Source organism: Phaseolus vulgaris, chromosome 2 (assembly GCF_051622355.1).
Source record: "Phaseolus vulgaris cultivar YP4 chromosome 2, ASM5162235v1, whole genome shotgun sequence".
Lineage (NCBI taxonomy): Eukaryota > Viridiplantae > Streptophyta > Magnoliopsida > Fabales > Fabaceae > Phaseolus > Phaseolus vulgaris.
Genome location: NC_143499.1, coordinates 44,453,016 through 44,471,939, shown reverse-complemented (window position 1 = coordinate 44,471,939; position 18,924 = coordinate 44,453,016). Strand labels below are relative to the sequence as shown.

Sequence of the window (18,924 nt, the reverse complement as noted above, 5' to 3'; positions counted from 1 at the left end):
CAAGAAGAGATAGAAAGTGATTTTGAATTTAAATTTAAAACTAATTAAAATTGTGAATTTATTTATCTTTTATTTTGAGTTAATATTAATAAAAGTATGATTATTATTATATTTGGGGGTTTTGTGACTGGGTGCGTGGTTGGTCTGTGGGGTCAGAGGAGAACATAAGAGAAGAGAGGAACAGAGAGAGAAGGGAAACTACTACAAACTATGGTTTTAAATTGCTTAAGCTTTTTGAGCCACCGCATGCTCTTCTCTTCTCTTTTCTTTCTCTCTCACTGCCATTGATTTCCCCGCACCTTCCTCTCCTCTTCCTTTTCCCATTCTTTCTTCTCGGACTCCAAAACACAAACCTACGGAATCCACAAAAACTTTCAATGGGAGGATGTGCGACCAAGCCCAAGGTTTCCAAGGACGATTCCCACGGGAACCCCAAAGCACCTCAACCTCAACCTGAACCTCAACAACCAACCAAGGACCCTCTCCAAACCAAACCTGCTACCCAAGACAACCTTAATGTCAACGAAATCGTCGACGAAGACCAAGCAAACAAACGACGCTCTCTCAGCTTGTTGTTCAAGGAGGTACGCACCTCTCAACTCTCTCCTTTCCTTTCATTTTTCTTCTCTGTTGCAAATAATTTTTTCTCAAACCAACTTTTTAATCTCTTTTATGAATTTCCGATTATTTTATGCGTAAAACAAAGTCCTGGTCAAATTTCCCCAAAAATGATTCCATGAAATATTTGCATTGACTGCGTCTGAAACTTTATTTAAAAAAATTGATTTAATGGAGAGTGTGGTAGAATAATTGGTTTTGGCTGTTTTCTCCTTTTCTGGGTTGCTGGGTAATCAGATTTTGCTATGTCATTCCGTTCCGTCAGAAGAAAAAAAAAGAAAATGGTCACTTACTTACACCTTTAACTCATTCACTGCAACTTTATCGTACTCATTCTTGGTCCACTTTTCACCTTTACCCAACAAAATCACCGTTGTTCCGGTTTAATGGAATTTTTTTTTAGGGGTAGCTGGTTGGTAGCTACCCCAATCATGCGCATCTACAAACATTTAAAACTATCTTCCTAACCATTTTTATATATTAACCTTTCTAATTTTTTTTTCATCACCTACTCCACTTCTTATTCTTTCAACAAACTTTCCAAGTTGAATTCCAACACTTTAATATTTGTGTGAAAAAAAAATAATAACATAACAAATCCTGAATAAAAAATCATCGCACTGAATTTTAAATTAATTAATACGTGTTTTAGTTGGGACTGTAAAGATTAAAATTAATTTAAGTACGCGTATTAAGAGTAAACTTTTAAAAATTAATTATTCTTCGAATACATGACAAAGAAACGTGTTTGGATCCAATGATCACGTTTACCGCCATCATCCTTCTCATGTTTTCATTACTGTAATTAATCAGTGTGTCAAAAACATCAATGATTGCAAACAAAATGCTAGGACAGGGTTTTGAAGTACACATTATGAGGGTATTTGATTGCTATAATAAAAATCAGGATTGAGAAAATATGTTTTGTATTTGTTAATGCTATCCGATTTTACTTTGTTTCTTATTCGTTATATATAAGAAATAAAACAAATATTTTACTACTATTTTTTTTATAATTTTCGAAACAATAAATAAAGTGATGTTTTTATAATTAAGAATAAAACAAGTAATAAAATACAAAACTTTTTTTTTTTAATTTTGAAATCTTATAATGAATTTATCTGTCTTCCCTTTTTTGGAGAAGAACAAAATAATAGAAGTCAAAAGTTTGACTGTTACAGAAGTGGAGCCTGGACAAACAAATGGACCTAGAAATGTTATCATGTTCATATATATATGTGCATGATTGACGGTGTGGATGTCGTACAAATAATGCTTGATGTAAACCATGGATCTTTAAGTTGTTTTTGTTTTGTACCACATTAAAAATAAGGGTTTTCCTAAGCCAATTTTAGCGTGTTTTGCGCCCTAAATTTGATGTCTTGAAATTCCCAAACTCGTTGGGGATTTATTTAATCAAGGCCCAATGGCCAATACTATGTTTTTGTCTTGGAAAAGAAAAAAGTTGGAATGAAAGTAAGTTGATTTTTTAGGAAGAGAAAAAAAAGGATGAAAAGTAAAGTGTGGAATGTGAAATATTTTTAAAATAATAAACCTTTATAAAATATTTATTAATTTTATCATTTAAATATTATTGAAATATTGACACTATAAATCATGTTATATATAAGTTCTTTCTTACTACTTGATTTCTGTTTGTTATCAAACGGATTGGAAGAAATTTTTTTTTTTGGTTTTCATTTTTTTCCCAGATCTTCTTTCCATTCTCTTTAAGCTCAAACAAGATATTAGAATTTGTTTGATAGACTTGAAATTGGAATCAGAGAGGATGAAAAGCCAATAAAATCATTTTTTCTTCCTTCATTTGGTTAGATAATGACTGGGGAGAAAAAAAAATTAAAAAAAAATGAGCATATTTTGAGTGTTGTTTTCAAAATGGAAAGAAAATGAGAGCAAATGTGATTTATATATGACAAAACTTGATTACAGCAGATCAAGGTGTTGTTTTTACTGTTTTGAAAACAAAATTGAGTTTCGTTTCAATAATATGTATGTTTTTTTAATACATGTTTATTAAGCAAACTATCGAGAGAACATTTTAAATTTGATTGAAGAATAACACATATTATAATACTACTAAAAGTATCTAAATTTTATCATCAAAATATCTTATTTTTGTATATATTTTATTAAAAATAATATATATTACTTCATACACTTAACTTTTTTTTTTTATCTTTTCTTTCACTTTCTTCCCTAAAGTAATCATGCCCTGGCCTTGGTTTTTTTCATTTGCAGTTTACAGAATCTAGAACCAAACAAAGTGTGACACTAAACTATGAAAAGTTTCTGCACCAAAATTTTCACACACAAAATATAAAAATAGATTTGTGGCATTCACTGTCACAAACTTAGAGAAAACTAAAATATGTATTTTGTTTTCTGTAAATGTGACATTCCTCTCTCTTTAATTTGTTTTGAGTATTTTTGTTTTATATCGGTTAAAAATGATCACGTGAAACTTGGTTGAAGTGTTGATGCGAAATGAAATAAAATTATTCATGCTCTGAACCATGCTTTGTTTATGTATTATTATTGTTAGTAAATTTAATTAATGCATTGTTCAAATTTTGAATACATACTGTTTCAATAAATAAAGGTAAAATTTTGAAGCACATCTTCATATATCCTTCGGCTCTGCCCCATTATCATTTCAGTTACCCAACACAACTTCCTGAATTCAAGCATAATTATCAGAACCAATTACTATAATGCATTACTAAAAGAAACTATTACCAATCTTAGACAAAAATTCAGTAAGAACTTTTGAATTTATTACTTCAAATTTAACATCATAAATAAATTTTGTTTTATAATCTTTCTATCAAGCAAGTTCCTAACTTATGTTTTGATTTGCAAAAAATAAAAAAAGCTGAAGAAAAGAAGGAATATAAAAAATTTCTGCATCAGTTCCTACTTGATCGTTATCACCATTCTAAAGAGACTACTTCTATTCCTTACCACTTTCTTATCTTTTCTGGTTTATAACTTTGTGTGTGTTGCAGAATGAAAATTCTAAGGTTTCCACAGAAAATGAGAAAACCACAGTGGAGGAGACTGTGAAAGAAGTGTTAGACGGCAAGAAACCTGCTGAGGATCCTAAAAGCAACGAGCCAACAGTTAACCCAGAATCTCTAAAACCAGAGGAGAAGCTGTCCGAGGAAAGTAAAAGCAATGAATCCTCAAAACAAAATTTTGAGACTGTGAAGAAAGAAACATCACAAACTGAGAAACCTTCTGAAGGAATTCTTAACAATGAAGCAGATAAGGAGACAGAGAAACTAGAGGCAAAATCTGAGAAACCTTCAGAGGTAACTATTATAAGTGAACCAGCTAAGGAAACAGGAAAACTAGAATCAGAAGCTGAGAAACCTTCAGGGGTAACTGGTATAAGTGAACCAACCAAGAAAACAGTGAAACTAGAATCAGAAGCTGAGAAACCTTCGGAGGTAACTATTATAAGTGAGCCAGCCAAGGAAACAGTGAAACTAGAATCACAAGCTGAGAAACCTTCAGAGGTAACTATTATAAGTGTACCGGCCAAGGAAACAGTGAAACTAAAATCAGAAGCGGAGAAACCTTCAGAGGTAACTAGTATAAGTGAACCACCCAAGAAAACAGTGAAATTAGAATCAGAAGCGGAGCAACCTTCAAAGGGAACTAGTATAAGTGAATCAGCAAAGGAGACAGTGAAACTAGGATCACAAGCTGAGAAACCTTCAGAGCGTTCTGGTATAAGTGAATCAGCAAAGGAGACAATGAAACTAGGATCACAAACCGAGAAACCTTCAGAAAGAACTGGTATAAGTGAACCAGCCAAGGAAACAGTGAAACTAGAATCACAAGCTGAGAAACCTTCAGAACGAACTGGTATAAGTCAACCAGCCAAGGAAACAGTGAAACTAGAATCACAAGCTGAGAAACCTTCAGAGCGAACTGGTATAAGTGTACCAGCCAAGGAAACAGTGAAACCAGAGTCACAACAAGCTGAGAAACATTCTGAGAAAACTCATATAAATGAACCTGCTAAGGAAACAGTGAAACCAGAACCAGAAGCCGGGAAAGCTTCGGAGAAAAAGAATCAAAGCAGCGAGCTAGTGAAGGGAGAACATGTGAAGACTAAAGAGACATCTTCAGAGAAACCACAAAGCAATGAACCCATCAAACACAAAGTGGAGCTTATTGAACCACCGCAAGCAGAAAAGCCAAGTGGGAAATCAGAGAAGAAGGCTTCAGAAGCTGAAACACGCGAGACTCCGTTTAAAGAGAGCATAGGCACAGCCGTAGCTCTTCCTGAGGAGAAAGTAATTGAAGTTGTTCCAAGTGATGCGAAGTCTGTGGAGAAGGTAACAAAGGTTGCTGATGGTGGCACTGTCAATCACTGAAACCTGAAATCTGAATGAGAATCATCAACAATTAGAAACATTGCAGAGTTCCAGATTGTTCTTTAATCATTGTGTGAGATTTTCCAACTACATTTTCCTTGTGTTCTTTTTTTTTTTCATATATAGCTTGCAGAACCAATTTTTGTTCTTGTCAATTCACTTTTTTTTTTCTATTCTATCATTTCTTATCTGTATTGGTAGGTCAAGTCCAACAATGTAAATTGTAATTTTGTTATGAACTGCAAGTGGGAATGTTACATGTATCAAGCTGAACAAACTTGTAATTTTTGGTTTATAAATCTAGGGGTTTAGTATATTACTCTATACATCATATATGATAAACTTAATAAATATACAAATTAAGTAATGAAGGATAGGTAAAATATTGTGACTTGGATATTAGAATGAGTAGCACTATGCACTAATCTTGAATAAGAGTGAATTGAATCTGAGGTCAAATTGTGATGGTTAATTGTTAACTGTAAAAATTTAAACTAAAGTGCACTCATCAATAAAGTTCTCCTCCTCGGTAGCCTTTGCCATATTGATGTCTAAATTTCACTATCATTTACTATGTTTTTTAGTTATTGTGCCACATCCTCACGTCAACATTACTAATATCATTTTAATAAAAAATATAGTATATTAACTATTTTTTAATAAAACTATAATCAAATCGAGACTTTAAAAAATAATAAAAATAAATTAAAAAATACATAATAAAGAGAAAACTATTAAATAAAAAAATAAACTTTTTTTTCTCTCAACAATGAATAAATAAAATAAAATGGAATATTTCAAGGGTGTTCCAACCCTTATATAAGATACTCAAGGCTCCCATACATTAGTAAACCAAAAAACAAAGAAACTACTCCAACGCAACACCTTTTAAGTTCTAATCCTAATAATAGCCATAATATTACGCAAAGGAACAAAAACTACCAGTCTCAAAAACATATACAAGCAATCCAACATAACCACAAACACACCTAACACAAAACCTATAAATTCCTTACACCCAAATGAAGTCAAAGAAAAACCAAAACAATAGAATGTAAAGAACAAAACTTATTTCCTTCATTACCTCGGGATCCATCTCCAAAACCTGCAATAAACAGCAAACCCCTTGTTGGTTTAAGACCAACGTTAGTAGCACCCAAACCAAGAACGTAAGACGACAAATACAAGTTAAGAAGCAAAACAAAAAGAAAGCACACATACTTACCGTACCTTTAGGATTTTCCTCCCATAGAAACCACCCAATTGCGCCCTTACTTTTTAATTGTCTTCAAACAAGTCTTAGGATCCATATACCATTGGGCATAAGTAAACGAAACGCCCTTTACTTTACTCGTGACCCATGACCACACCTTGAGTTGGGCCAAAGTAAAAATCTTAGAATAGTCCACTCTATCATTCTCAAAGATGACAAGGTTCCTCTATTTCCAAATTTCCCCAACCACGGCAATCCACACACACCCTCAATAACTATTTATCCTCTGTGAAGCCCATACTAGATAAAATTGCACGAAGTGGGACCTAACGTCCCAATGGTATACTATAACCTCCCCAACCCACTTACTGCACATACACCACACCTTCCATGCTACTTTACATTTGAAAAAAACATGACTTCCAGATTCCTCCTCTTCCTCACATAAGACACACAAATTGCTTTCCAACGCAATCCTTCTTTTCTCCAAGTTCACACGTGTTGGTAACCTATCAACCAAAACTCTCAAAGCAGTAGTCATTGATGATGGTAACGCCTTAAGGCTCCAAAACACCTCATAAAAGGTCCATATGTGCCATCGTCAAACATCCTTAAACATCTATAAGCCGAACTAACTGTGTAACAAAAATCTTCATCCGACTTCCAAACCCAATGATCCATAGACCCTATTGACAAAACTTTGTCCTCCAATAAAGACAAGAGGTGAGATTCCTCATCCATTTCCCACACAAATAGGGCACGCCTCCATTTCGCCTTCCAAGACCACTTGTTATTGACCCAAACCCCAACTTGAGACGCAACTACACTTTTATCCTTAGTAATAGAGTAAAGTCTTGAGAATCTTACATTTAAAGCCTCACTATTGATCCACTTGTCTTCCCAAAACTTAATACGCTTCCCATGACCAAGCCTCCATGCAACATTATGCTCAAATCTACCCCCCACTCCTCCGACGCCCAAACTTTCTTCAGGTCCTTCCACTAGGCAAAATCCTTAGAGTTACTAGTAATCCCTCGTAATTCTCTCCAGTCGCCATATTTAAACTAAATGGTCTCCTTCCACAATCCACCCTCTATTGACGGTAAATGCCAAATGAATTTTCCTAAAAGCACATCATTAAAAAGCCTTATATCCTTTATTTCCAAACCTCCTTCCTCTTTATTTCCAAACTGCCTTCCTTTTTGGGAATGCACACGTTCTCCCACGCCACCCAATCAATTTTCTTACCATCCTTCCTAAAATTCCTTTGTATTTTCTTAATAGACAGGACCACAAACGTTGACATCTTGAAAAAAGACATATAAAAAAGGGGATTAGGAGAGATAACTTGCCTCAACAAACAAACTCCGTTAGCCATAGATAAGAACTTTCCTTTCCATCTGTTCAATCTTTATCGAATCTTAGCAATTACATTATCCCAAAACCTCACTCTCCGATGATTACCACCCACCTTCATACCCATATACATAAAAAAAAATAAACTATAAGAGTTCTTTTTTGAAATTTTACATTTATTCTTAATATATATAAATCTTTGTTATTTATAATATTTTTACTAGCCTGATCACTTTTGTATATCACATAATTAATATATCAAAGTGATATAATGGAACCAATATAAATATATATAGGTAAATAGAAAAAAAAATAAAGGTGCAACAAAATATAATTATAAAAAAATAAAAAATCTTTTCACTATAAGAAAATAATTTAATATAAACTAATTTTGTAGAGAAAAAATAATTATTTATTATTTATTTCATAAACTAAAAAAATATATTTGTATTTAAAATAGTTTTTATCATTAATAAAAATTTATAAAATAGTTTTTAAATTGATATTTATTATTAACTATCAATGTTTAGTTATTAACTACTTTATATTCTAAATCAATATTTAATTTAAAATTATAAACTAATTTAGAATATAAAATAGTGAGTAGCTAAAACTTTGGTAGCTAACACTACATTAGAATCATTCAATATATAGCAAAACAAATTTAAATATAAAAAATAATTAGTCGTTATATTGACTAAATTAGATACTATTTAAGAGACTAATAAAATTATTGGTATCTAATGTAGTTTCTATTATTAATAAAAAATTATAAAATGGTTTCTAAATTAGTTACCAAAGTTTTAGTCACTACTATTTTTCTAAATTAGTCTTTAAAAGACTATTAAAGACTAATTTATAATATAAAGTAGTTAGTAACTAAAATTTTGTAGCAAATGGTTAGATACCAATAATTTTTTTAGTTTATATAGAGTGGTCTGTAATATAGTCAATATAGTAACTAATTATTTTGACCTCTAAAACTAATTTATATTTAATGATTTTCTTGTAGTGTAATGTTTTGATACTTTTGTTTTATCAGCAAGTAATGTTTTGATACTAATCTAGAAACTATTTTATAAATTTTATTAATAATAAAAATTATTTTCAATACCAATAATTTTTAATTTATAGAATAGTATCTAAATTAGTGAATATAGTGACTAATATTTTTTTTCTAAATTAATTACTATTAAATTAAATGATTTTTTTTTAGTGATGTATCACTATATTTCACTAACATGAGTTTGAACAACTTTTTCTTGATGAGATCACAATTTAATTAAATGTTGATTAGATAAGGTTGAGTAAAACAATATGTATTGTAATTTGATTATTACAAAAAGAAAAATTGGTTCTATTTTGATACCAAAATCTACTGAAAGATAAACAAACCAAGTAACCCATTAGATAAACAGTGTGTTGATTGTTGGATTTCTATGAGATTATAGAGTTTCCAAACAATTGTCTATAATTATTATAAACAATTATCATAAACTTATAATAGATGGTTTAATTATCATAAATTTCTCAATTGACATCAACAAATAATGCATTAGTTGAAGCGTAGAATTTATAAAAAACAAGAGAACTAACTCTTGTGTAGTGTTTATACATCAATAGATTGTGAATAGGAGTCAAGTTTGGTATTCTAAAGTTAGATATGAATTGATTAACTCTATTTTCAGTCAAACATATATTTGATGAAGAAATGGTCAAATATAAGTATTTCAATGAATCTTCCATACAGGGATTGTCTCATACAAGTTCTTAGGAAACAAAATTAAGAATACAAGTTCAATATGAAGCTAAGTCAAAATTAACATCAAGACTTTGAAATTGATTTATGTACAAAATGAAATTTATTCTTGACACTCAAAGCCATATGCATGGAAGGACTCTAAAAATCTGGTGACCTTGGATTGTTCAAAGAGATCAAGAAGCAAGGGTTGAGAAAATCCTTAAAGATGATGGCATGGAATAAAAAATCAAAAAGAAAGAAGAAAGAGGAAGGAATAAGCCATGACAGAACTTAAAGTAAGAAAATTATTTTTATTATACCAATATGAAAGAGTACAAAAGATGTCCATATAAAAGAACAGCAACAACAAAGTATATTATAATGCACTTTTGTCTTGTAGATTCTTAAAGACGTATCTGAAGTTTCAGGAAGTGGAGGATTAGGTGCTTAGAGTGCACCTCAGGTTGAAGAGCTTCATGAGTATAAACAGAAACATAAAATTTCTACACTAAGAGAAAAAACTAAATTTTTAAAAAAATAATAATTAGTTGTTATATTAATTAAATTAAATATTATTTTAGAGATTAAAAAAATTATTAGTTTCTATTAATAATAAACAGTTTCTAAATCGGTAACTAATTAACTATGAAAACCAACTTTAAAATTCAAATAATCGATAGTTAAAATTTTGATAACTAATTAGATATCAATTTAAAAATGATTTATCAATAATAAAAGTTAATTTAGATACCAATATTTTGTTTAATGTCTAAAATAATATTAATTTAGTCAATTAATTATTTTATTTCTAAAATTAATTTTTATTTAATTATTTTTTAGTAATATATAGTATATAGATAGCATTTAAATGTTTAAATTGAATATAAAGATTTGAAAAATAAATACATACATATGTATTGTGTTCCTAATGTTAGTTAGGTTGTTATACATATCTCTAGTTTATGTGTATCGTCGTCCTAATGTTAGTTAGGTTGTTATACATATCTTTGTTACCTCACCCCATGAGCCGGTTTTATGTTGAGTTAGGTTTAAAGTTCACTTTGTAATATGGTATCAGAGTCATTTCGAGTCTATCCTAGCGAGTGTTTGTGTTGAGCTTATCGTGTCACCCGCTATCGGGCCGCTATCGGACCACACATAATATATAGTCCCACGCACGAGTTGGCAGTCTCGGTGTGAGGGGTGTGTTGGAGATGGGTGCAAACCTCACCCCATGAGCCAGTTTTATGGGATTGAGTTATGCTTAAAGTCCACTTTATAATATATCTCTAGTTTAAATTTTTGAAATATTTATAATTTATTAGGTTACTTAATAAAATTTATTTTTTATTTTTGAACTTATATTTGGAACACTAATTTTATTATATGTTTTTTTTATAATTATTTAATTTTTATTCATTATTATTTAATATTCTGATTTGAAATTTATATAATTGTAATTTTTTTTATATTTGACATTAATTATATTGAAAAATAAATATGTATCTATTATATTTTACTAATTGTCAGGTTTTGTCGGGAACGGCTTGTTTCTTAAATGTTTCAAAGATGTTATGCAGTCAGGTTGTTCATATATTTTTGTATAAGAGTTGAATTAAGGGTTGAATCACGTCTGAAGTGGTTCTTGTGTATATATATTCTTATTACTGATAAAAAAATATATTTTATTAATTGTGTTTTTCATTTTTTATAAAAAAAATATTTAATTATATTTAAAAGGATAGAAACAAGGTGGTCTAATAGAAGTGAAATAAAAATTTCATACCTTACTATATACAGGTAATATATGCCTTTACAACCATACATTTTTCTCACAAGTTAACACTACCATATAATTTACTATTCAAATATTATATACGGTAAAATACTCTTTCTCACATCCTTTACTCAATACTTGTTTTATGATTCTCATAACAGGCATGGGAGAGAAAGGATATTGAAGAAACTGTTACTGCTCCTGTAACTGTATACACCTGTCATAAACTCTAACTCGATGCCTCCTCCAAATCTGGGGAAGCTTTTGGCATTTGCTCTCTACTCTTTCCCCACAGCACGCAGTACAGTCCAATAACCAAAACGATGCTACCTAAAAGGCTGTTCAAACATCAACACCAACCACACACTTAATTAATTAATACCTAAATGCAATTAAAAAGAAACAAAATTAAACACCTAATTAACCTCTAATAGTCAGTGGTTAGATATTTTCCCTTTCTTTGATTCTTCGTTATTTTGAGCATGTATTGGAGTGTGAAACTATGATTTTAGTAAATGTGTGAAACACATGGGAAAAGAAAAGAGAAATATAAAAAGGTAGTAAAAGTTGGGATGAGGGTGGTGATTGATGATGAATATATAACCTTCCCAAAGTTATTATCTCGCCCAAGATAAATGAGGAGGAGATGATGGTCATTATGAGTGCCAGTGGTGTTGCCATGGCCAGAAACACAGGTCCTTTCTTCTCTATAACCCATGCTTGTAAGTAATATGTTACACCAGTCACCATAATTCCCTACCACAATAAATTAATTCCAAAATTAGTCTTCAGTTCAGAAACAACAAACTAAACATGCCTTAGTATATACTAAATAATTATATTTATAGAGAGATTTTACTAAATTTGCTAATATTACATAGAAATAATAACATGTCATCAATTTAATTATGTGAAGATTAGAGGATTACACAGTACACAACAGCAAGGAGTCTGACATTCCACCCCAATTTCCATTGCTCAATGTCTCTTTCTACTGCCAAGGCAATGCCCAAAGACTGAATGGAGCTTAAGAAACACTGAAGAGTTGTGAAGAGCAGCTTTGAAGGGTAGCCTTTTATGACAAAAGTCTGCTCAAATTACCAACAAGAATATTGATAAGAAGACTATTAATTGAGGATATGAATTGTTAACAAGGTGAGGGAAGAAAAATTACCTGTAGCACAAGCCACATTCCCCAAAAGGTGCTGGAGAGGAGCATGAGGAAGCAGCCCTTTATCCATGAAGGAGATGCAGCATGACCCAGGTGTTCTTGGCTTTTATGGTACCCTAAAAGGTTAAAATGGCTTAAAAGTTCCAAATGAGGACCTTTATAGAAAGCAAGGATTGCTGCTCCAGTTAAGCATGCCACTACTCCAACCAACTTAGCAACACCAGGGGCACTGTTTACTTTCAAAACTTCTATCCTGAAACAAACCAAACTCTTATGTGAGAGATGCTTAGTGAAATTGAACCATTTTTCCATGGTTCACCCTCAGCCACTTTATGATATATATACTCTGTATTGCATGGACTAGATATGTATATAAAAGCACGTGTTCATGTATAACATGGTCTTTTCTTTTGTGAAAGTGTCGTTTCCCTCGAGAACAAAAAGGCACATAATTGGACAGCTATGCATTGAAGGATTGTGGCTACAAAACCTGAGCACAAATGGACCTTGTTGCTGCAACTAACAGGTCCAATCTGAAAGTTACCCACTTACATGAACAAGACATTCCAAAAGCTGAGTGCATTTCACTTTCCTAGTTGGAAACGCCTAAGAACTTGTCAGAGCAATTAACAGTTGTATTAATTTTGTTTTTGGTACATACCAAGATAAAAATGAAAAGGATGTAAGAAATAAAATAAATAAATAATAAATGAGTTAGTTTATTATGAAGGAGAATTTTAAGTCAAATATAACACTGTGATCTTATAAATCCAATAAATTATCGATTAAAATAAATTTAAAATAATTCTGATAATATATTAAAAATAACTTTAAATCTAACTCAATATTATAAAAACAACTTATATTACCCATTTATCTCCTATTAAATGTTGTTAATTATGAATTACCAAGCACAACATAGGTTTTTCTTGTAGAAATAAGACTAGCAAACTTCTTGTTCATAAACAAAAAAGAAAAAAGGGCCTATCTATGCATTCAATGAAAAATGCAGTACAATTTGTCCTTGAAGCTTTCGTCATCCGACATGTATAACTCATAACCCCTAGCTGTTTCCTTCCCTTTATTATTCCTGAGAAGTGGGCACATAATAATGCATTTTGCTGTGGATTTCTTTTTAGTAGACAACCAAGATATTTTTAATCAGAGGGAGTACAAGTGTTCTCTCCACGTTTTGGCTAAACTTTTCTTTTTCACGAGCGCCCATACTATTTTAATCACCATCCAGTCCTATATCTCACGCTTGTTTTGACATATCTACACTTAGGAATGCTTAGAAATTGTAGCTAAGAAGAAGGACAAGAAAGGAAAAATGTAATTATACTAACTGATATGTGATAAGAAGAAAGATTTAAACAAACAATGACTGTTGTTTTTAGGTGCTTCAAGTGTGTTGATCATAAAGAACCCGTGAATCTTATATCACCAGCAAAATCTCCACTTGTGATCGGATATTATCAGGTTTCTTAGGATTTTGACAATAAAAAGCTCACCCATTTTGATAAAGTGCGGTTTTCTGAGAGACTTAAAGTCAAATTTAAGGTTGAGCTTGGTGGGAAAACTAACTTTAGTTGAAGTGAATGAAATACAAAATAAATAGTAATATATGATGAGCTAGATCCTACTGAAAACATTACCATAATCAGCGAAAGCAACTATAACTCCTTGAGTAATAAATATTCTACCTGAACAGTAACGCTAAGAAGAAGGTGATGGCTGGGAGACAGTTTGTGATAGAAGCAGCCAAAGTAGCAGAAGTGTAAATAAGGGCAATACCATATATGTCCAAGCTGGCAGTGATCCTGAAATTTATGTCCAAAAAAAATCAAGCAATAACATCACGTGAATCATATTTCAATTGAATATATAATAACGTAAAGCTTAAACCTAGCTAGCTTTATATATGTATCAGTACTCTTCAACTTTGATAGGATCTAATCATTATAGCATCAATTTCATATGTGATGAATTGAAATATTGAATATTTGGAGATACCCCAGGAAAGAAAGAAAAAAGATCTTGCAGAAGGCCACGAATGACAAAGGGGGTGCAGTTTTCCTGGTTTCAAAATAAAAAATCGCATCATTAAATTGAGAAAAAGAGATTGAACTTGGCTGGTTAGATACATATATGGTCATGTAAGTAGTGTTGTGCATACCATTCAAAGAAGAAAGCAAAAGGGATGAGGAATATGGTGGCTGCGGTCTGTCTATAGAAGACAAAGATGAAGTTGTTCATGCCATGGTCAAATGCTGCTTTTGAGAGCAGAAACATAGCAGCGTAGATGGCTTGTATGAGGATCACAACTAGATAAGGCTTGTTTCCTTTCATGGTGATTTTTGATATGATCTGTGACCTAATTTAGGTTCCGAAACGGAAGTGGTGAGAATGAAAATGCTTCACAGTTGATGACACAGATGTTTGTGCAGAAGCTTGGCCTTTTATGGGCAATTGAGATATTGCTCCAAAGTAGTGAGAAGCACACAGATTGGCTTTAGTCTTTCTATTATGGGACGTGTGTGGTGAATATCATAAGCTTCTTTACTCGTCTGGGACCACCTTTCTCTCTACTATTTCGCTGCACAACTTCATGCATTTATTTCGTAGTGCACTGTGTACCGTTACACCTTGTAGTATCAGCAAAAATCTATTTAGTGTCACATTTTCTTGTTTTTCACTCACTTCTTCATAATACTATTTGATGAAATAAAATAAATGGTATCACTCTTAAACTGGTAAGGTTATAGATTAACATGGGTTAGAATTGGATGAAAGTGGATCAAGTTTAACCCCATGTAATTCTTCAGTGTCAATTTCTTCTTGTCTCTCCCAAGGGCACGAACGTAAAACAAAAGCTATACTGTACTCACTTTCTCTGAATTTTCTTGACAAGAATGAAGTAAGTTTGGACTCACTCTTTATACTCTTTTTTTCTTTTCACTTTCTTACCTAAATCAAATCATAATTTACACTTTTTTTCACATTTTTCTTTCTCAACTTTCTTAAAGGCGAATTGTTCACAGGTTTTTCTAACAGATCAATAGAGAGGGTATAAAAAGGTGCAGTCCCAGCAATGGCTAGTATGTGTGTTGCAACACAAACAATTTATAGATTGGATAACGTATTGGGTTCTTTTTCTGATACGGTGTAGCTTTTTGAAAAATGTAAGTTTGAATATTGTAAACTAAATATTATCTTGAAAAACTCTTATTTAAAAAAAATATATATATACATTAACATTCACGATCCTAAATGAGGTGATACATGTTTTCAATGGTGTTTATAGGTATTAATGCATTACTCTTATTTAAACAACATAGAATTCATCTCTTTCCAATTATGAAATATATCAACATCCATTACAAACAAATTATTAAATAAATAGAAAAAATAGTTACTATATTAATTAAATTAAATATTATTCTAAAAACAAAAAATTATTAGTATATAAAATAGTTTTTATTATTAATAAAAATGTATAAAATAATATCTAAATTTATATCTAAATTACATATAATAATTTAATTACTAAGTAATTTATATTCTAAATTAATTAGACTAATTTTATAATTTAAAATATTAGTAACTTAATCTTTGGTAGTTCGCTATTATATATAAATTTAGAAATTATTTTATAATTTTTTATTAATAATAGAAACTACTTTATATGGTAAAATAAATTTAGTTTATAAAATAGTCTCTAATTTAATCAATATAGTAATTAATTATTTAAGTTTTTAAAATTAATTTTTATTTAATAATTTTTTTGTAGTAAACCATTGCAAGAAATTATAGTAAGAAAAATAAAGTAATTAATAGAAACTATTAAAAAAATAATTGTGGATCCATATTTTCTAAACATAAAACATCCATGAATAAAATTTAGGAAATGTTTCTACAAAACAAAACAACATATTTCTTTAAAAAAAATAAATATGAACCATTTTAGAGGTGGTCAAACACCTTTATACAAAACTTAACATACAATACTTTTCCAAAAGTTTACCACAAATATCCTAATTGAACAACTAAAATACAAATTAACAAATCGAAATAAAGATACTACGGAAACAACCTAACACCTCATCATAACCTTATAAAAGAACAAAAAATCTAGAATTTCAAAATTTCTTGATCAAATACATACAAATCAAAAGACTAAGACACCAATCAAAATAAAAAAAAATATACAAAAACAAATTTAAAAATAATAAAAAACTATACCGACAATTGAACAAAAGAAAAAAATTCCAAAATATCAATCACTCAATTTTAAAAAAGTGTGGACAAAAGAGCATATACATATATATGAAATCATTTAGAAGAAGACAAATAATAAAAAAAGTTATTACAACCACTCATGTACCCAAACTCCTATTTAGGAAGAAGACAATAATAATAAAAAAGAGTAGTTACTTCATGTACCCAAACTCAATCATGACTACCATTTCACATTCACCTGGGACTATTTTGAGTTTATGATTTTTAATTCTGTGATTTTATCTTGTTTATGTTACTGATCACAATCATTGGACAACTTTAACTTTATAACAAATAGACTTTTCTTTATGGATGGATAAATTTTTATTTATTTTTTACTTCGCGGATAATTTTTTTTTTTTAAATTTATGATAATGACGGTAAGGTTATATAAAGCTATTCGATCATTTAAAAAAAAAAAATCAAAGTTCAATTTAAAAATCAGATGAAAAACAATTAAAAGGGGTAACCAGTTAAGAAAATAAAATATATGATAACTATTAAATTTCAGAAAATGTTTTGATTAAAAAAATCCTTAAAAACATTTTCGTCGAATATAACTCTTTAAAATATATCTCAAATAGATATTTTAATTATAAATACAGAAGGAACATAACTGAAAGTTCTACTGTTTACAACTCCACATCAGTTAATTGCTGTGAAAGTGAATATAAAGCCATATGGTTAAAACATTTTTTTTATATAAGGTTCGATCGTCTCTTAAATAATCTAATTTATTTTATTTATTTTTTAATGATATTTTTTTTCTCTTAATTATATATATATATATATATATATTGACCTAATTCTTGCACTAACTTACAAATCTGTCCACTTAAACAATATTACTTTTTAATTGGGTGACTAATATTGTTAGTATGCTTCTTGAACCATAACACAAGACCACCAAGTTATTACACGTGTTAAATTTGTATTTCCTTAATCTTGGTCTTGCATATATAAATTTGACAATAATTTGGTTGAATGAAAAATATTTAGAGAATAATTTACTTTTATAGAAAGTTTAAAATATTTAATCTTTAAATAAATTGATTAACTAAAATTAAATCATTTTAAATTTTACTTAAAAAAAATTAAAAAAAATTAATACTTTTTTTTGGTCCCAAATCTATATATTTCATTTTCATAGTTTCTCTCTTTGTCTTAGTCATGTGTTGTTGATTTTGCTTTGATTAAAACATCCACTAGTAATATCATATTAGGACTTGTCAACTTAACTGATGTTAAAGACGTCGTTAATTTGACATTATTTTTTTATTTATATTTACAGGGATTTTGACATTAAATTTTTTTTTTCTAATATTGAATGGAGAAATTTCGGTACAACTTTAACTTAGATTAATTGTCTGTGTCAACTGGAAGAATTTTTTAGTCTAACATCAGTCAAAATTTGAAAAAAAAAAAAACTTAACAATTCAACTTGTAAAATATATTTTATTTTATCTTTTTATATTATTTTGAACAAGTAAGTATTAGAAACATTATTCTGTTAACTACCATTTTAATTCTTGATTGTATAAATCAGTACCAAGTTTTTTGGAAAGAACAAAAGTTGTGAAATAGTAACTCAAGGTGTAATACATCCACACTTCAACAGTATAGTAAATTAGGTAGGTGTTTATATATGTATAAGGTTTTGAATATTTTTGAAGTGTCGTTTTTAATTTATTTATTTTTATTGATAAAAAAATTTGAACATTATAGTTAAAAATAATTATAATTTAATTTTAAATTTATCCTTAAAAATAATGTAATGTTAAATTGGTCTTTAAATATAATTAAAAAAAAGTATCATTAAAGATGGTAAGTTAGATTCTCTAACAAAAATTTGTGACATGCTGAGAAAAATCCCTCTTTAAACATTCATAAAGTGTTTTCACATTACCACCGGACATAATAATTAAATTACATGTTGAATTGTCAAATTATTTATTTAACCAAATTTGTTATTATTTTTTATAAAAAAATTTATATTAAGTATCACTATGCAACTTGATATCTCAACTAGGTTGACACCTCAAATAACAACAATCATCTGTCATCACATGAAAAAATCATTAAAAAAATAAAAAATAAAAAGGACTAAACTAAAGCTCATATGTTAACAAAAACGATACATAGATATACTATATTTATTCATAAAAAGTTCTAAGAATAGACTAGATGGAAACCTATTATACCAATGAAATGATTATCTATGAATAAATCCTAAATTAGCCAACTTATGAGTACACACATCCCTTTTACAAAAAATATGAGTAACTCTAGACCTGATTTTTCCACAATAATTAAGACAAGTATTTAATCGATTACGAAGCAAATTTATTATTTGAACTTTCATTC

The 18,924-nt window shown here is 29.7% G+C and overlaps 2 protein-coding genes across 2 annotated transcripts; one reads left to right on the top strand and one right to left on the bottom strand.

Moving 5' to 3' along the window:
- Positions 1 to 128: 128 nt before the first annotated feature.
- Positions 129 to 5,287, top strand: LOC137812451 (uncharacterized). The gene is made up of 2 exons (XM_068614426.2): positions 129 to 584; positions 3,645 to 5,287. Exons 1-2 carry the CDS (start codon positions 378 to 380, stop codon positions 5,022 to 5,024), a joined length of 1,587 nt encoding a protein of 528 aa, XP_068470527.1. The 5' UTR covers positions 129 to 377; the 3' UTR covers positions 5,025 to 5,287.
- Positions 5,288 to 11,097: 5,810 nt separating this feature from the next.
- Positions 11,098 to 14,810, bottom strand: UMAMIT21 (nodulin MtN21 /EamA-like transporter family protein). The gene is made up of 7 exons (XM_068614425.2): positions 14,459 to 14,810; positions 14,296 to 14,358; positions 13,986 to 14,102; positions 12,286 to 12,535; positions 12,041 to 12,199; positions 11,716 to 11,867; positions 11,098 to 11,449 (listed from the first exon to the last, which is right to left on the bottom strand). The coding sequence occupies exons 1-7, from the start codon at positions 14,629 to 14,631 to the stop codon at positions 11,341 to 11,343; spliced, it is 1,023 nt and encodes a 340-aa protein (XP_068470526.1). The 5' UTR covers positions 14,632 to 14,810; the 3' UTR covers positions 11,098 to 11,340.
- Positions 14,811 to 18,924: the final 4,114 nt, after the last annotated feature.